The following is a 19,800-nucleotide window of genomic DNA, read 5'->3' on the forward strand; positions in this document are numbered from 1 at the left end:
CAACTAGAAAAAATGTTGTGTTACTTTCTGTTTCTCTCCTTTGTGCTTGAATATAGAGAATACAGTGTTTCTATTAAGACACTGACCAAATAATATAGAGGTGGCATAAAGTAGTCTTTGATAAATAAAGAAATAGTGACAACAATAAAGCCAGACTTATACTCTGTTGCTTAACGCATTTGATAACTGTTACTTGACAAAACTTTATGAGGCGTGCAAATCCTGCAATTTATGCTCCAGTAATCTCTGGAACCACAAACCTCCAGGTCAGTCTTTTACATCGTGTCATCCTGATCATGACAATCAGCTTCTATGGTCCGTGCTACTTTTTCTTCATTTTGATAATGGATGGATTTGATGAAATTGGCACACAGAGGAAGTCACAGAGGAACCCATCAACAGGGAGAAGATAATAATAATAATAATAATAACATAACATGTTCTTTGTTAGCGCCTTTGTTAGATAAAATAAAAGAGACAAATTAAAAAAGTAAACGGTAAAAGTAAAGATGAAATAAAACAGACACAATCAACACAGTAGATGGAGGTTAAAAATGAATACAATCATTTAAAATGCAGAATGCTTAAAAAGATGGCTGAGCTTTCTAGATCAGTGAGTTATGGAGGAGCTAAGTTATGGAGGGCTTTGAAAGTTAAAAGAAGGATTTTGAATTCATGGATGTGAGGATCAGGTTCTGGTGATGATATGAGCGGCTGAGTTTATGGAAGGATACGTGAGGTAAACCATTTGGGAGTGCATTGCAGTAGTCAAGACATGATGTGCCAAGGGCTTTGACCAGGATGACAGTGGTATTGGGAGTGGGCGAGAGAAGGAGGCGGTTTATATAGGGGAGGTGAAAGTAGGCGGACCAGGTAATGTGGTTTATGTGAGATGTGAAGGAGAGGTTGCTGTAGGGGATCACCCAGTCTCTTGACAGTGGAGATGTCAATTATTAGTGATGTGGGTTTGGAAAGTGTGCATTTGGAACCAATGAGGAGTAATTCAGTTTTATTGGCATTTAGTTTGAGAAAATTGTGGGAAAACTTTTTTTTTTAATTAAACAGTTGAGGAGTGAGGGGGGGGTGGTAGGGGGGGTTGTGATGGACTTGGAGGAGAGGTAGAGCGGGGTCTCATCCGCATCGCAGTGAAATATAATACCAAATTTTCTTAAAATATTGCCAAGAGGGAGTAGGTAGAAGATAATAGAGGGTCCCAGGACAGAGCCCTGGGGCACACCACTGCTGACAGGGAAGGGGAGGGATTGGAAAGATTTTAGTTGAACGTATTGATTGCGACCAAAGAGGACTGATGTAAACCAGGTGAGTGCAGTGTTATTGATGCCAATGGAGGCCAAACAGTTACGGAGGATAAGGTGGGAGATTGTGTCAAAAGCTGTGGTGAGGTCGAGGAGGATGAGTATGGAGAGTAAACCAGAGTCTGCTGCCATCAGAACATCATTAGAGACTTTAACCAAGGCCGTTTCTGTGCTATGAAGTGGACGACAACCAGACTGAAACTGTGCATCGAGGTTCTTTTCAGTGAGATGATTGTGGACCTGAAGAGCAAATATGTTTTAAAGGATTTTGCAGAGGTATGGGGGGTTGGAAATGGGTCTGAAGTTATTTAAATTAGTTGAGTCTAAGCCAGGTTTTTTGAGTATCAGAGTGATTATTGCAGTTTTAAACAGTGCTGGAACAGAACCAGTGGTGAGTGGTGAGTGTATGATGACAGTGATGTAAATTAGATCCCCTTCTCACAATTTTGTGGAAGTGTGGACTTTGATTTATGGATGATGGAGGATATTTCCGTGCTGGATGGGAGATTGAAGTTAGATAGTGAGGAAGAGGATGGAGGCAGCAGGGGGCAATGTATGCAATTGACCATGTTGCATGGGGGAGGTAGTTGCTAGTGAATATTTTCTATTTTTGAAATAAAAATGTTCATAAATCTTTTGCAGAGGGCAGTGGAGTACATATGAGGGGGGAGTGTCTGGGGCTGCAGGATATTGTTGTTGTTGGTGAGTGTAGAGAACAGAGTCTCTGTGTTTCCTTCAGCAATCTGGATGAGGGTGGAATAATAGGCAGTTTTGGCATTGTAATGGCTTCTTTGTATTTCTGGATGTGGTTTTTGTACATGTTCATATGGATAGTGAATCCGGTTTTCCTGGAGAGACGCTCAAGACCAAGTTCACATGTGTACCCGGGTGTAGAATGAGAGAAGGTGACAGTCCATGTTTTCAGTGGTGCCAAAGTGTCCAGGATATTATGAAGTCTATTATTGTAGTGTGAGACCAGATCAGGGGTGGTTAAATTGTTGTTGGTGGGGATTATATTAATTGCAGAAGAGAAAGTAGGGAGGTCAATCTTCTTAATGTTTCTGAAAGTGATGGAGCGGGCCCAGTTTGCTTTGTGTAATTCATTGAATGAAACCAGTTAAAGATCAGAAACGGGAAAAAAAGGAGTTACACCTGCACAGCAGACAAGATCCAGGGTTATTGACCCCCTACTTGGAACCAGTGCTGTTACTGTACATTATTTCCTGCCTAAATGGTGGTGTGCGCAAACTCATTTTCTTTCAAAAATTTTGTTGAATGAACCAACATTTTGCATCATGTGATATTTGCATCAACTTCATCTAAAAAAGATATTCATGAGGCCTTCTTTTTGATGACAACAGAAGTGAAGGTGGTTTTGGCTTTTGTTCGCCACTGCCTGAACTGAGAGTAACCTCCGGGTCAAAACCCACAGAAATTTTTACAAATGCACAATAACAAGAAGAGGAAACAGCGCTGGATAGATGGAAGCAACATACACAGAGTCCAAGTAAGCGAGTACGGCTCAGATGTGGTGGCGGGTGGTGTTTAATATGCTACGAGGGAGATTGGGCGTGGTATTGGCTTTTGGCTGCGTGCAGTGGACGCAGTGGGACGGGAGCGAGATGGATTAATGCAGGATCTTTCTTTTAAATGTTTAAAGAGTATTCACACAGAAACCCAGAGGACAGGAGAGGCAGAGTGGGAGTGAGGTGGAGCAGGTGGCATTCAGAACGGAGGACATTAGGCTCTGCCACAGTCAGCAGGTGTGTGTTTGTGTTGATGCTTGAGAGGAAGTGAATGTTTGAACACTGTGTGAGAATGTGAGTCTACTGAGTTTTTAAAGAAGTGAAGACAGAGTCCTGTCACTTCATCCAATTAAACATCTTACTCAAATGATCGGGACATAATAATCCCTCAGTTAGGGCTGCAACAAATTATTAATTGTTAATCCATTACTAAATTAGTTGTCAACTACCATGAGTTCATACTGATCACATCAACATTTGATGGACCAAACGATTAATTAAAACAAAGAAACTACGGTGACCTTAACAAAAGGAACACGTTTGCCAATTGGTCGTTGAGATGAGAATTATCCCATTGGTACATATATTTTAAGGTGTTATTAATCAAGTTTCTATATTTTAAGGTCACAGTCGAAATGTGAAACTCTCTCGCTGGTTTGTCCATTCAGTCTGCTTTAGAAACATGGCAGCGCATGACGATGGACTTCCTTAAAACACAACCCTTTTCCTTAATTACATTTGAAAGTCTTATTCAAGTTTTACATTTACTGTGATTACAGGTTTTCATTATTCTGTGGGAGATCATTCTGTGTCGTTGTGTTGTTTGGGTGAATGAACTCAATCACTTCCTCAAACCATTTCTTTCATCTCACAGTTCAGCTGAGCTCAGCTCTGTTGTGACTCCAGTGAGACAGCAGCCAGTGAGACAGCAGCCAGTGAGACAGCAGCCAGTGAGACAGCAGCCAGTGAGACAGCAGCCAGTGGCCAGAGTGAAAGTGATTTGTTCACTCACTGCATCCCCGAGCTAACGGCTTCTGTCGTCAGGATGTTTACACTTACGAAGCGTAGCAACATAAACACACAGTCTAGTTCCCCGTTGTTTTAACAGACTTTCCCAGTGAGTACAAACTTAAAACATGAGACTCAGCAACGCTGCAGCTCAGCTGCCACTGTGATGACAGGAGGAGGAGAACGGACACTTTTAAGCAACACTTGGGCGATGAAGAAACTAAGAGATAAACGTGGACTGCATACATTCACACCAGTGTGAGTTTTCAGTCAGACCTTATGCAGCGAGGTGCGCTCCACCAGTTGGAATGGGGCCGGGTCAATCTTGCAGTTGTTGAAGTTGACCTGCTCATCAAGCTGATTCTCTTCCCACTCTGCAATCTGTGAAACATGATGGAGAAACATCAAAGTTATCAATAATGAGGTCATTAAATAAACTGCATCATTTCCACCTGACTTTCGCCATCTGTAAATGTAGCTCAGTACTAATATCTTGAACAGAGAGTGACGTCACTCTCTTTCTCATTGTCTTAATATTGATAATCCAGCCGCTGCATGTAAGCACCGTCTCATATAACGGACCCTGTGTTCTGGATTGTTTTGAACGCCCTCCCGTCGTATTCATGACGATATTCTGAAAGCTCCAAGTTCACGATGTCTTATATGTTGTAATTATGAGTTCATGTGTTCCACTTAAACACAACAACGGATATTCCACTATCAATACATACATAAGGCAATGATGAATGACTTAAATATACGTGTACACTCGCTATGATCACATGATTCAACATGTAAAATGGAGGACGAGAGCTCAAACCAGAGGATTCATGCCGTTTCGCCCTATTTACCATTTTCAGATCAGTGTGGGTAAACAAACTAGTAACTCCCTTTTACAGAAGAAGAAATCTCTGACAGAACCAGACTCAAAGATGTGCAGCTTCTGCCTCGACTGGTTGGGGGGAAAGGAGGGAGAAATGGGGGACAAAGGAGAGTACTGAGTCAGTACTGAGAAAGTTATCTCCCACATGTGTCTCCTGCTTGCACTTTATCCGAGACTATAAATCTTGTAACATACGTAGTTATGTTGTTTACTTTGCGACCTTCCTCCACTCTTAAAGTTAAAGTTAAAAGAAAAGACAAAACAAGACAAGGAGAGTTTCAATGTGTACAAGAGCTGAAGCACCAAGAGGCTCCTACATTTCACAATTTTATCATTATTTAATTTGTTTATTTAGGTCTCAGCATTGTAGACCAATTAATTTGTAGCTTGGACGTGCAGCGAGATGTGGTGCCACTGATGACCACTCTGCGTGGGTATGGAGGGTTGAAAACTGCTTGTGAAAGAGTCATAAGGGATTTTGGGGAAATCAGAAATGTTCGGATTTTCGGATTCTCACTAGATTGTGTGTGTGTATGCATGTGCATGTGTCTATTTAAGAATACTGTATGTCCAGCATTAAATATGCATGATATTTTCTAGCGTAAACTCCGCCCATGGTATGTAAACATCCAAAGAAATATGACCAGCCTTATAATTTCACTTGTCTATTTGGGATTCATCTTCAGAAACCAACAACTTTAGCTTTCATTTGATGTCATCGCACTCTGACACACTCTGTTTTTCAGATTTCTCAATAACTCCAGACGGACATGGATATGACATCATTCATAATTCATCCATCAACAGCACTTCTCATTTCCTCTCTGTCAGCCAACCATTCCTCACATTCTCCTTTCTCCATCCCACCTTTCTTCCTCTCCAATCATTCATATGCCATGTCACTTCTTTTCACACGTCGCTGCTTGCACTTGCCATTCACCGTCTTCCCCGTGCTTCATGTTGTAGGTCTCATATGATTTACAGAGTCATTGAGTGCAGTTCTCGCCCCATTGATTGTGTATCAGAGGGAGGTGATTTGTCAGAAGGTGGAATGGGATTATTTAATGCTGTTACCGTCTGACACCGAGACATAGAGACAATGACTGTTACACGTTGTCTCTCTACTTTCACTGTAGGACAACAAAGTTACATGACTGAGTGACTTAAAAAGCAGAACACGCGTGGAGCCACTAAACAAATGGATAATAAGAATAATATTAGTATTAAGTATTAATACTAATTAATATTATTTTATATTAATATTAGTGCTGTCAAACAATGAAAATATTTAATTGCAATTAATCGCAATTACTCGCACATTTTTATCTATTCTACATGTCCCTTGATTTCTTTTTGTCCCATTATTTTTTGCTCTTATCAAAACAGAAAAGTGGATCGGCCACACAACAATAAGAGCGGCTGTGTATCAGCCTGCAGTGTGTGAATAGAGTCCTGTGGTTTAACCGGGTTCTGGAGAGACTGGACTTTCGTTCGAGCTTCATGTTCTAATGTGTGTTGGAATGACGATAAAGAATCTTGAATCTTAATGTGTTGATGCCGTAATGAGCTAATCTGAGCTAAAGGAGCTAGCGGTCTTCGGAGGTCTCCTTACTACGGTTCGGGGGTCTGCCAGCTTGGCTGGTAACACTGCAGACATCATGACTTGGATGTGGGGAGTGCGTTGGATACGGAGAGCCTGCTTGGAGGCGGAGAAGTACACAGCACTCGCCATCCACTCACAACGTAACGTTAGCTTACTACTCTTTGGCGGTTTCCGGTCTAGCTAGATCCGGTGTGGTGTTGTAGTTTTTCTAACGTTACTAGTTGTTGCAACAGCACGTGAAAAAATCTACAACGTTTGCTAGGCCAAAAAGATCGTTAATCTTGCGATAAAAGAAATTGACGCCGTTAAAATGGGTTTGTGTTAACGCCGTTAATAACGCGTTAAACTGACAGCACTAGTCAAAACTCCTGGTAAGTTTCATAACAAGTTCCGATGTGTTTATCTTAGCGACATATTAACATATTAGGATGAATTTTGTTATGCTTGTGTAAGATCATAATAGCTATTAGCAGGTTATAAGCAGGTTTCTGGTTCTGTACGGATCCAGAAAGTCATCTGGGTCCAGTGGATCAACATTTCAGGTGCTGGTATGTAAAACACAGGTGACAAAGTGGGTCTGTGCTCTCTGAGTGATCTTTTAACATATTTCTTGAAGGAGCTTGCACTATCGACATGTGGTTCACACATTCATATAGGATCCATGTGTCCCATCAGAGACCTGAGTGGATGGCGTCATTTATGTGGACATGGAAATTATGATGGGTCTTGAATGACAGTCCAGCATGCTTGGTGTGTCCCAGTCTGTGATTAAAAATGAAAGGGGCCATGTGTAACAACTGTGCTCACGAGCATTTAACATGCTTACTGTGATCCAAATTCACAATAATGGAGTGTTGTCCTCTCTCCCTTCTCACCAGACTTGGGGATGAGGAGTATCTGGCTGTTGAAGCTCTACTAAGCTGTGTGACTGGGAAATTGGCAGTGGGTGGAGCAACAGGCCAAAACAAACTGAAAACATAAACCGAATTTGCAAGCTGTAAAATCTGAAATTGTAGATAAACTGTTTCTGCCAGTGAGGCCAGTTTTTCACATGTTTCCTTCATCTCTGATGGTCATCTTGTGACTTAAAGGTCCAGCGCGTAACATTTAAAAGGGTATACTGGCACTAGGGCTTTTGCCGTGTTCATTTCATATAGTCTATGGTTAATTTGATTTCATCTGGAGGAATGTACCAAGTGCTAATGGGGGTGTTTTCAGAGCACCCCTGTTCCACAGATCACAGCGTGTCTTCAGAGATCACCCCCCTTTGTTTTCAGTATTTTTGGATTAGCCCAACCCACAGGAAACAGAAAGACTACAGAACGTCCGGTGGTTTTATTTCATGTTGAGCGACAGTCAGTCGTCCTCTAACATCCATGTCACAGACGTCAGTGTGGCAGCATTTTACAAAAATAGATGGCGATAAAAAAGTCAAATGCAAAGTTTGCCAGCAACAGTTTTCATATCACAGCTCGACTACAAACATATCATATAACAACACTAAGCTAACTTGTCATGCACTATGATATTGGGCAGATGCAGATGCAAAACGCTTTCAGAGCCGTCAGCCCCGAAATTTCAGGGCTTCAGTCGACCATGAATTTCTTTGGTTGATTACAGCCCTAACTGGCACTAGTTTAACACAATACCGATCTCCTGAAGTGCCTTTTTTGTACTTGGTTACTTTTAACGCATTGTGATTCTTCGATGCTGGACCGTTTCATATGTTCATTTTGCTCCATAAAGTCATTTAAACCAATATAAAATGATAACAGATTCTCTCTCTTACCTCTCTGATGGTCATGTCATCTTCTACATCTCCATCATCCTGCAAAAAGGGAGCAGTAACAGTGCAGTTAGTCGAGAAAACAGACAAGGATACAAAACACATGGCTCAAATCCACATACATGAGCAGCAATGAAACAGCTCCATCACAAACTTGTATTTGTTCTTTTAAAGTGTGACATAATCACCAAAGTGTTACAGAGACCGACGGACAGACATGGAATGAGTGACTAAAAGAGTGACTACAGTACATTTAATGAGTGCTGAGGATGTAATGTATGAGATGTCAGAGCACATGGTCATCACACTGATGGATCTGTGGGGAGCGCTGAGCTCATGACTCATAACTAAAAGGTGACAGGTTTTGAAACTGGAGTCAAACTAGCAACCAAAGAGCAGGCGCTCCTGACAGGGTGGGAATTTTGCTAGGAACCCCTAACTAAATATACTATCCTTAAAAATGATGAAATTAGTGTGGAATCACTTTAAAATAAAAACGAATTGTTTTTTGTTGCCCTAGAATAAGAATTAATATGTACGTTAGGCTAAAGGACCTTGCTGAGCTGACATGTCACCTCATCAGCCCGGATGTCACACATTTTTTCACATTTTATTGCAGGAACTTACTACAGAAACAATAGTGAAGGCCTACACCGACATAAACTTGATGCATAAACCAATAAAGTAGAAAAAGAAAACGTCAGGGAGAGTGGGAGATCAGAGTGTTTACTTCCTTTCTGGTTAGTAAAGGCCACTGAAACATTTGGGAAAAGGAGGTAAAAAGATCGGATTCCATGTCTTTGGACGCGAGTGCCTGCTGCAATATCAGGGCTGAATGATTTGGGAACATTTTCTTGACAAATGTTGCGATTAGATTATTTATTTATTTATTTATTTTTTTTTAAATCAAGTTTTCAATATTTACTGTGTTATAGATTTTAAACATAAGGGAGCAGTACCACGAGACACCATCAAAATACACAATATGGACAAAAGCATTGGGATGCCTGACCACAGGAACTGTAATACTACTTTAACATGGAGTTGGTCTCCCTTTTGCAGCTATAACAGCTTCCACTCTTCTTGGAAGACTTTCCTCAAGATTTTGAAGTGTTTCTATGGAACCGTGTGTCTATCATTCTGTAGAGCATTTATGAGGTCAGGCACTGGTGTTGGACGAGAAGGCCTTGCTCACAATCTCTGTTCCAAAGGTTCTCGATGGGGTTGAGGTCAGGGCTCTGTACAGGCCAGTCAAGTTCTTCCACACAAACTTGTGAAACTGTGTCTTTATAGTCTTTCTTTGTGCACTGGTGCACAGTCATGTTGGAATAGAAAAGGACCTTCCTCCAACTCACAAAGTTGGAAGCATGGCATTATCTACTGTCTTGGTATGCTGAAGCATTAAGATGATTCTTCACTGGAGGTCAGGAGCCTAGCCCAACACCTCACTGAAACATCTGAATTCAAATACTTTTGTCCACGTAGTGAATCAACTTTCATAACGTAAGGAAGCAAAGATGACATTTTTAAGGTATGAATTGTTTCCAACAAGTATCTATCAAGTTTATCTGAACATAGAACAAACAAAGAGGAGCAATTTGCCTATAGTGTTGTTGCAAATTAGAGAGGACGCTGCAGAAGTCCGGCTGTGTATTTGCATGTGCATGTGCATGTGCATGTGCAGCTCTTTATGTGTGTGCGATGAGCTGTGAAATGAGTCAAAGTGTTTGGTCATGTGCTTGAGTACAGGTATTTACTGTCCCAGGATTCAAAGCAGGAGGACATGTGAACCTACTCTATGTGTTAGAGCGGGAAACAGAGAGAGATGCACATCGTGTGTGTGTGTGTGTGTGTGTGTGAGACCCTGAGCTCATTTATCCTTATCACTGTGAGTGTCTGACTTGGTAACCCTAGAAACTGTAACCGCAGGGTAGAGGAGCGGTGTCCTACTGTAGCATTATGCAGGCAAAGACCAGTCATGCCTGCAGTAGACACCAACAGGTACACACACACACACACACACAAATGACCACGCTTCATCACTGCTGTCGAGTCATACTGACGATTCTGCTTGTCTCACAACATAAGGGCACTCTGAATGTCACACACAATCACTGCAGTTCCAAGGGCAAAATGTAAATTAAAGAATGATGGAATCTGTCAAATCTGGGAGTGTCATTTTGGAGGAAGAATGGGATTTTTTTAAGACAGACAGTGAGAGATACTGAAAGAGAAACAGAAAGACGGTATGTGTGTGTGTGTGTGTGTGTGAGAGAGAGAGAGAGAAACAGAGAGAAAGACGGTGTGTGTGTGTGTGAGTGAGAGAGAGAGAGAGAGAGAGAGAGAGGGAGTGAGAGAGAGAAACAGAGAGAAATACGGTGTGTGTGTGTGTGAGAGAGGGAGAGAGGGGGAGAGAGAGGTGTGACTGTGCATGTAAAATAGGTGCTTTCAGAAAGATTAGCTGCTCTATTAAAAGAGTAAATATCTGCTTCTGGTTACATGAGTAACACAGATGTGTGTGTGTGTGTGTGGAGTGAATAAACTTTGTGAGTCGACATGTGACTGACAGTGAATTCAGAGGAACTGTGTAGGCATATGTAAATGAGATTTGAAACAGTGTGCAAGTGTGTGTATGTACTTAAGGAGCTTTTCTGTCAGAAACACCAACACCTGGTCCTAATAAGGCAAAACCTCATAAACTAGTTAAGGTCAGGGGACAGATTTGAATTGTGATTGTGTTAAAGGAGACATATTATACACTAGTTCCCAAGTCAAAATAGTTCCCTGGTGTCCTAATGAACATGTCTGTGACATGCTTTGGTCAAAATACCATAAGGATGAAGCATCATAGCAGTTCAATAACCCTGCTAAACCCGCCCCTTTCAGAACGCTCGGTTTTGTGCATGGTCCCTTTATATTCACACTTTGGCAACTGGTAGGGCCTCCAGAGTCCCAAATATAAGTATTAAAATGATTAAAATGTTGATTTTGCATAATATGTCCCCTTTAAGGTTAGAGACAAGGCTTTGCTTAGGCTGTCCAAATGCACAGAAGTCGTTGTAGTGTCCTAAGAAGAATAGCTGCACAAACCTGTGTGAGTGCTGACAATAGGCCAATGAAGCTATATTGCTTGTTGTGCTGTTTCTGTGACAAGACAAATACTAAAGCGTTCCATTGCTCGTCCTTACTCTACCTCCCTCTTTCCCTCTATCTCTCCCTCCTTCCTCTTGCAGTGAACCATCTTTAATTCCATCCGGTGACCAGATCATCAATGGCAACAATCCAAGACTGGGTCAGCAGGAGACATAAAAATCTACTGCCAAACACTGAACCATTACACTCACAAACCAGAGAACTGTATTGTCAGCTAATGTACAAATGAGCATGGAATAAAAAGAAAGATCCTCCTCTCCAGGACCATCCCTTCTTTATTCAGGCTACACAAATACATCATAATTATTTTACCAGAAGCACAAGATAGTTCTGTGGTGTGGTGATTACTGTAAAATATAATCCTGCTGTTGCTGCTTTTTGTAAATAATTAGAAACTTTATTTTTTGATGGTGGGATATTCTGATGGTCACATGATATACGCTGATATAACACCGGCTTGTTATGTCTTCAGTTGTTTCAAACACTTGAGTTTGGCTGTTATTCAGGTTATTACTCATTTCATGGCAACGTAGTTGCTGGTTTTTAGCTGGTAAGGTGATCTCTGCTAACATTATCATTATTAGATACACATTTACTAGGCTATAATAGTATTGACTGCACAAAAGATGAATTCATCAAATGTCACTGAATAGTCGTCTAATAAAAATTACATATGGCGTGTTTCCACCGGCTCGCCTCGCCTCAGCACGGTGTGGTTAACTCAACACAACTCAACTTTATTTATACAGTACTTTAATTACAGCCACAGCTGTACATAATAAGAATAGAATGTAAGACATAAAACAATATTTAAACAATAACACAATAACAATGTAAAAACAATTTAACACTAAAACAAGAGCAGAGTCTCATGCTGGGTTGAAAGCCAAGGAATAAAAGTGGGTTTTAAAACAAGTTTTAAAAATGGACAGTGAAACGGCTTGTCTGATGTGCAACAGAAAAGGCTCTATCCCCTCTGAGCTTCCGCTTAGACCTTGGTCTCTTTCTTCTTCAGCGGCACAGAAATCTGACTGTCATCAGCGTAACAGTGGAAAGAGATACCAGGGGCAGCAGATACAATAAAAAAAAAGGAGGGGCCCTAAATTGAACCCTGTAGAACCCCATATGACAGCAGAGCGGGACCCAGAACCACCAAGGCACACACACATGGTTCTGTCTGCCAGATAGAGTCTGAACCAATCCAGGGTGTTACCACAAATGCCCACTAGTTGCTGCAACCGAGCAGAGTATCAAATGCCGCAGTTAGTCCAGAAGTCAAGAATGACATAGTCTTCAGAGTCATTTGCCAGGAGAATTAATAAAGCTGACTGTGTGCTATGCAGTATTTTAAAACCACACTGGAAGGACAGGACATCATGCTCATCCATTACTTCAACTGAGCTTGAACAACTTGGGGATCTGAAATTGGCTAGCATACCAAGATCAAGGCCAGGTTTCTTAAGCAGGGGTTGCACCACAGCATGTTTAAAAGTTTTGGAATAACACCAGAAGACAGACTGCTGTTTATAATGGCCTGAACTGACTGCCACAGGCTCAAACTAATCAAACACAGCCGAACAAGGAACAGGGTCAGAGGGGTCAGATGCAGGAGTAGCATGAGAGCCCTTGCAGTAGCAATCTTATCAAATTGAACTGCAGGAAGCTATTGCACATTTCAGGGGTTGCCTCTATGCACACAGGCTGAGGGGGATTAAGAACAGATTGAACTAGAGTGGCAATTCCGTGGCCGAAATTTCGAGGGTGCCTGCAGTTCTTGCGGCATGTGTCGTCATTGGGAAACATTATTTGGATCCAATCCACCTTGGAAGGACTTTTCGGTGGAGTCACCCCTTTCAAAGTTTCCCATTCATGTGTATGTGGAAGTTTTATCGCAGTTTTTTGCGATTTTTGTCGCCATGGTTACTTAAAACACTTTGAAATAGTCATAGCACACAAGTCCCGGTCAAGACGCACGTTTTGATATAACATGTGTGGGGGTTTTCTCAAAACTGTGGGAGGAGTTACACGTCAAAGTTTTGTGTGGAAGAATAGCAATTCAATACAGAGAGACTTACACGCCCCTCCCTAAGTCCCCTCTCCTTTCACGCACACACACGCACGCACACGCACACACACGCACCTGTCCCTATCTCTCCTAAACCAGCAGAGAAAGCTGAGAAAACAGCATGTTTTAAAATTGTCATATTTCAAGAACGGTTGATGATAGAGATATCATTTTTGGTTTGTGAGCGTCAGGAGGCTTTCGGCAACTCCCACATTTAAATTTGTGACAAACGAGCGTGAATTGACAGAGAAATCACAGTTTTAAAATCACCCTCGTCTTGATTTTTCCACAACTCAAAAGCAGACATTTTAACATGGGAGTGAATGGAGAGTGTGACCAGAGTTGTCTGCGCTTTGAGGTGATTTTAAGAAAAACTACAAGTCATATGAACATGAAAACACACACAGGGTTACACGACACCCATGGCAACATTTTGATGTAAAAATTATCAGTGTAGGTTGAAAATTGTGGGCAGGAGAAGAGTTTGTTTAGAAATTTTTGGTGATTATTTTGCTGGATCTCGCTAGAGTGGCACACTCTAGCTGCCGCCCACACAACGCAATACACACCCATTATAAAATCTGAAAACGTCGAAAAAAAGTACAAAACGTAAACTGCGATTGTTTAAAAACCGTAACATGTATCAAAACTTTGACTTAGGTCAGAAAAGTCCCAAGTCTTGTGACCCGTTTAAAGTTCCAACCACGTTTCTACGTTAAAGTATGACGACACTGTGATGCTCCAAAGTGGGCTTGGTTGTTTTCGGTTTCCCATTATTGTGTGAGTGGAAATTATTTTACATTTTCGCGATTTCTGTCGCCATGGTTACGGGAAACGCTTATAAAAGTCATAGCACGCGATTCCCGGTCAAGGCGCACGTTTTGATGTAACTTGTGTTGGGGTTTTCTCAAAACTGCGGGAGGAGAAGCGCGCCAAACTTTTAGGGAGGAAGAGGAAAAATAAGAAGAATAAACGCGCAGGATTACAAGATGTGCTCGCAGCACAATGCATTCTAGTGAGAACTCTATAGAGTTCTGACTAGTATGCCTTGTGGCTGCAGGCACCTAATGATTTTAACACGTGTGGGTTGTGACGATTTGACTCAATAAGGCGTGCCCCCCGCCACCTTGACTCCAAGCCAACCTAGAGCCGGTCACGGCGCACCACCGGCGTAGGGAATTTTAAATGTTCACAACTTATGTGCGACACTCTTGTATGATGAAGTAGGGCATCATTTTGTGGGGGGAAAAAAAACCAGTTGGAATGTTGAAATATGGAGATAAAAGGTTTCTGCCCAACAGCAATCTCCAATACTTACTGACCTAAATGAATTTCTTAAAAGACTATATATTTTATTTTATTTTATTTTTTAATTAAAACTGACTAAAAGCTTTTTGAATTTTTGTCGAGAACTTTGTAGAACTGGACTAAAACTATCACATATAGAAATGACTCAAATTTGACTAAAAGTAATAAGCATTTTAGTCCAAAAGTCAGGGTATTTACAACAGTGCAGTTACACTTGGCAACTACAGGGGCACTTTTAAAATGTTGCCCTGTGTTACTTTGAAGATGGTCAGACTATTTTTACACTTTCAAATTTCATCGAACATATTGTATTTGGTTTTGATTCTTCAGTTCTATTCCGTGCTCATTTTAATCTACAATAAAGAATAAACTACATTCCCAGTATTTGGTTCATTCAGAGACATTTTTGTCATTTCTGTCAAGGTTCTGATATTTGTTCATCTGGAAACTCTGCTGCTGTCACAACACAATGGAAGTGAATTAAACATCAACAGAGTTAGACTGCTTCAGGCGCGGCATGGCAGACAGTGTCTTCTCCAACTTGCTGACAATGCAGTAGATATACATCAACAACAAAAAGAGTCAATCGGAGAATCTCAAAGGCTTTTCTTCACAAAGTTTTGTTCAAAAACTACTTGAGCAACCGAATGAAAACAAGCTTTTTGGCACAGACTTTCACCAGGTTTGCTGGACACAATTTCCTTTGAAATCATAGTTTAGTGTGTAATTAAGACATTAAGACACACACTGTCCAGCTTTAAAGCACCACAAACAGTTAAAACACTATCACTGTCAACTGATCAACTTTTTATAGTCAAGCATATCATCAAATACTCATGCCCATCCAGAGTAAATAAACAACACAGCTCACTTAAGAGAAACTAAATGAAATATCGGTGAGAAGTAAACATTAATGAAAATGTACGGTACTGTGTGTGTGTGTGTGTGTGTGTGTGTGGAAGCAGCTTGTATAACTATGTGTAAAGATATCTTATTTCATCATCATCATCATTAAGACCCTGTTCTCTGATCTCTGGTTGTCTGTATAACTGTTTCAATTACAAAAGACACCATCTCATTTATCTCTCATGCTTATACTCATTACACTATCACTGCCGTCTGTGCCACACGTTGCATCGCAACAGCAATTATTTATCACTCTTGCAGGCAACGCTTACTTTGCTTATTGCTTTCACGTTCCATTACTGGCCTGTCTGTGTATCTAATTGGATCGCAGAGAGTTTAATACAGTTGTGAAATAGCAAACATTAATGACATTGTGCAGACTACAGTGGGGTGAGCATTAATCACTCTGTGCTGTGAAACTTGTGAATAATGATATCCTACTGCTGCTATTATTCTGGGAGCATGTCCGAGATCACTGAGAGACCATCTGTCAAAAGCACAAAGTTTTCATTGATAGACTGAAATGTGCAATTAAATCCTCAGCCTAAGAGTAACTGAGACCAAGCATTAAATCGGCAAACAAATGTAATATGTGTTTTCAGACCACAGAAACTCTGTGGTCTGAAAATATCCAGGAAATGAAAGCACTAGGGATGTCCCGATACAACTTTTTCACTTCCGATACGATACTGATATCGCAGCCTTGAGTATTGGCCGATACCGATATTGATCCGATACGATATTAGCATGAATCATACATACTTTAATTATTTTGTAGTGTGGAATGTTAGAATAGGCTTGATCAAGTGATATTACTTAAACAGAGAACAATAGTCAGTAACAGTAGGTATGAGAAAAACTGACGCATGTATTATTAACCAATGGGTTACATCAATTTTAACCTTCACAACTGATTTTAGATTTTAGAGGGAATCCAATATAATCCGATATGCGTTTTTTGGCTGATATCGGGCCGATATCCAATATCAATATCGGATCGGGACATCCCTAGAAAGCACCATCCAGGCCTTAACATATTCTTCCACTTTATAAAGTCCCTACTAAGCATATTGAGATTTTAATTCATATACAACAACTTCCTTACTTACTACAAATAAGCAATAATTCTGAGGTTATTGAGGGAAAACTCTTAGTTAATGGTTGACTGGTTGTATAATAAGGCCATGCAGAATAAGGCATTAATAAGTACTTCATATGACTAATTAAGAGCCAATATGTTACTAATTTGCATGCTGATAAGCAGCTCATTAATGGTGAATGTGTGTTCCCTAATCTAAAGTGTTACCGAGATGACATAAAGTACATCTGAGTCATTTTGATTGTTAATGGACTAAGAGACTTAAACAGGTGTACTAACTGCAGAACTACCCTCGTCCCTTTAATCTTTATGAGATCATCCCTGCACACACTTGTTTTTACTCTTCTCTCTCCTCACTTGGGTTCGTGTTGGTCTGGGTGAATAAGTCATCATGTCGAATGAGCTCTATTGTCAGGGAATAGTGTGTATTGCTTGTGTACTGTTCTGACACTGAATAAAGTTAAGTTCTGAACTTGTCTCCTGCATCAAGTGTCCATAATCCCATGTAAGGTTCATGTACGCCAAGAAACAAAGACACACCCATTATTTGGAGGACGCAAAAGGAAACTCAAGAGGAATAAAAGATGAAAAGCGAGGCGCCAAAAAACGCAAGCCCACAAGCCATCATAAATAAAGCATGGAGGCATCACAGAGATGCAAGAGAGAGGGGGAAATAATGAGAAAAAGTGTGACGAGAAAGTGAGAGGCTGGGGCAGCATTATTTCTCTCAAACAGACGACTGATGTCATTTACCCTGCATCAAGATTTCACAGCTCAGATAGAAAATAAAATGGAGAGAGTGAGTGGTGAGGGACGGAGAGGACAGATGACAGAGACACAGAATTGGGGATGAGGGGGATTCATAAAAGTGGTTAAGATGGCTGAAGAGCATAAAGCAGATTAAAGTGGATCCAGAAACACAGAATAAAAGAACAGTGTGAGGGGAGTTGAAGGATGGGGGAGGGAGGGAGGGAGGGAGGGAGGGAGAAAGCAATAACTAGATTTCTTCTGTTCTTCTGTTGCGGGGGTGTAACTGTGAAGACAAAAAAGAAATTGATTGATTTGTTTGTTCGTGCACTGGCTCAGGCTCACAGAGCCTCGATGGACTTGGAGCAAAGCTGTAATCAGCGTTGTTCTCTGCACTTATACACTGACCAATGTTTATAATAAATCCTGAGGACGAGGGAAACATGCCCGCTGGCTTATGATACTGCAAACGTACACACAAGTGGAGCTTTGATAATAATTAGCTTAGCGCAACAATAATGATTAACACTTAACACGTCCAAAATCCACAGTACTAATAATAGACCCTATCATTTGACTCAGGACGGATCATGTGATATGGTAGTCTTAACAAATTACTGGAATTCATCAAATTACAGCCATCAGTGCATTATGAGAGTCATTAGAAGCTTTAGTGCAGCCAATTATGTTGAACAATAAACCTCCTTCGCTTCGGCAAAGATTTCTATTTAGTTAGTTATGGTTAACTAGTTACTGAGATGTTTGGCTGTTACTGAGCCAAACATCTTCTCTGTGATGTCATCATTGCAGGAGAAACATAAAGTCACCACAAAAAGTAACGCTTTTTAATTGACTATTTATAATTTCCCAACTATTATATTAATTGAAAAAAATATTTACTTAAACTAGTGGATATTTTTTGGTTTGTGGAGAGGTCACAACAACTAATGAATGCATCACAACACAAATCAAAAGATGAATTAATAATAACTAGTTATAATACTAATTAATAATAAGTAGTTTGTTCAACTCAAAATGTTGGAGGAACCAGATTCATTTAGTTTACTAACATGTATTAACATTTTGAGCACAAGAAAATAGCTGATTAAAGTTGCTCAAGTATTTATTGTTAAACAGTCATTTAACCTACTTATTTTGATAAATATGTGCCGCTAGGTTTTACAGTGCTGTATTTTTTAAAGTATATTTGCTTAAAGGGTAACTAAACCCCCTCCCCTCTTAAAGGCCCTGGTGTACTAACACGTCAGGGTCCTATAGTATCTCACTTCACCGAGCAGGGCTTAATACCCTACACTACACCTAACAGTGCGGCGGAGATTCAGTTACCACATGCGCTGTCCACACACACCCAACACGCTCTTGGGGCGCGGAACGCGCCATGCGCCCCAGGCATATGGAGTCTGCACGCTGTGCACAGAAGTATACCAGGAACTTAACTCTGAGAGCTGAGTGAGGGAGAGGAGGAGGGAAGGAGAGTGGGGATCAGTGAAGGAGGCGTGGCCTGGTAGTGACACCGAGTTGAGTGGAAAATCCACACTCCCAATAGAGTGCTTTGTGAATCAAGCCTCACATTTCAAGCAGTGGAGAAAGAAAAGAGACAACGCAACACCTCTGGCATTTATAAAAGGGGGAGGAATCTGTACCAGTGAAGCAAGAGTGGATACAGAAAGCAAATACCTGTATACCTGAAAAAAGTAGTTTAGGGGTTCAGTTACACTTTAATGCCAGGCTGATGGTCTTAATAGGCTACTAGATGTTTGGCTCACTGTACCTGGTACCAGGTACTATTTTTATTACATGCTCAGGCAAGGTTCCAAAAGCGTGCTGAGGAGGTAACTACCGTCTTGATTTATGACGTCCCACACACAAATCAAGCTGAACAGCCCCAAACTGTAGATCAGTTCAAACCATCAACTATCAACAATCCTAAAAACGTGGGTTAATCCAACAACTACCAGAGAAACCTCTATATTTAACAGAGGAGTCTGGTGTATTTAGGGTCAGCACCGCTGATCTCGAGCGGCGTCACAGACCGCCGATCTCGAGCGGCGTCGCAGACCGCTGCCGCTGTAGTCTGTGGAGTAGGAGTCTGTGCTCCGGAGACGTCTGACACACACATTCTCCAAATACTCCAACAACTACAGGAGTCTGGTGTTAAGTCACTAGTCACTCGTGTGTGTGTATGTGTGTGTGTGTGTGTGTGTCGCGTATAAAATTAAGTCACCACAGCTTCATACAGCCGTGCAGTGATGACTCCGCCCACGTTAAATAGGCACTTTTTTGTAGTGGAAATGCACTCAAAACCGTGTCGTGTCATGTCGTTGCGAGGCGAGTAGAGCCGGTGTAAATACTCCACATGTCATCCGCAACATGATTCAA

At 41.1% G+C, this 19,800-nt stretch overlaps 1 protein-coding gene across 5 annotated transcripts in view; it reads right to left on the reverse strand.

Annotated features, from left to right (window-relative positions):
• Positions 1-19,800, reverse strand: part of LOC131462429 (chloride channel protein 2-like) — a 148,375-nt gene that overhangs the window by 6,566 nt on the left and 122,009 nt on the right. For all 5 annotated transcript variants that reach the window (XM_058633648.1, XM_058633647.1, XM_058633650.1 and 2 more), the window contains 2 exons: positions 8,126-8,164; positions 4,127-4,231 (listed from right to left, as the gene is read on the reverse strand). In XM_058633648.1, coding sequence (XP_058489631.1) covers positions 4,127-4,231; positions 8,126-8,164 — 144 coding nt within the window. The remainder of the gene's footprint in view (positions 1-4,126; positions 4,232-8,125; positions 8,165-19,800) is intronic.

The sequence above is a fragment of the Solea solea genome, chromosome 7 (genome assembly GCF_958295425.1).
Source record: "Solea solea chromosome 7, fSolSol10.1, whole genome shotgun sequence".
In the NCBI taxonomy this organism is placed as follows: domain Eukaryota; kingdom Metazoa; phylum Chordata; class Actinopteri; order Pleuronectiformes; family Soleidae; genus Solea; species Solea solea.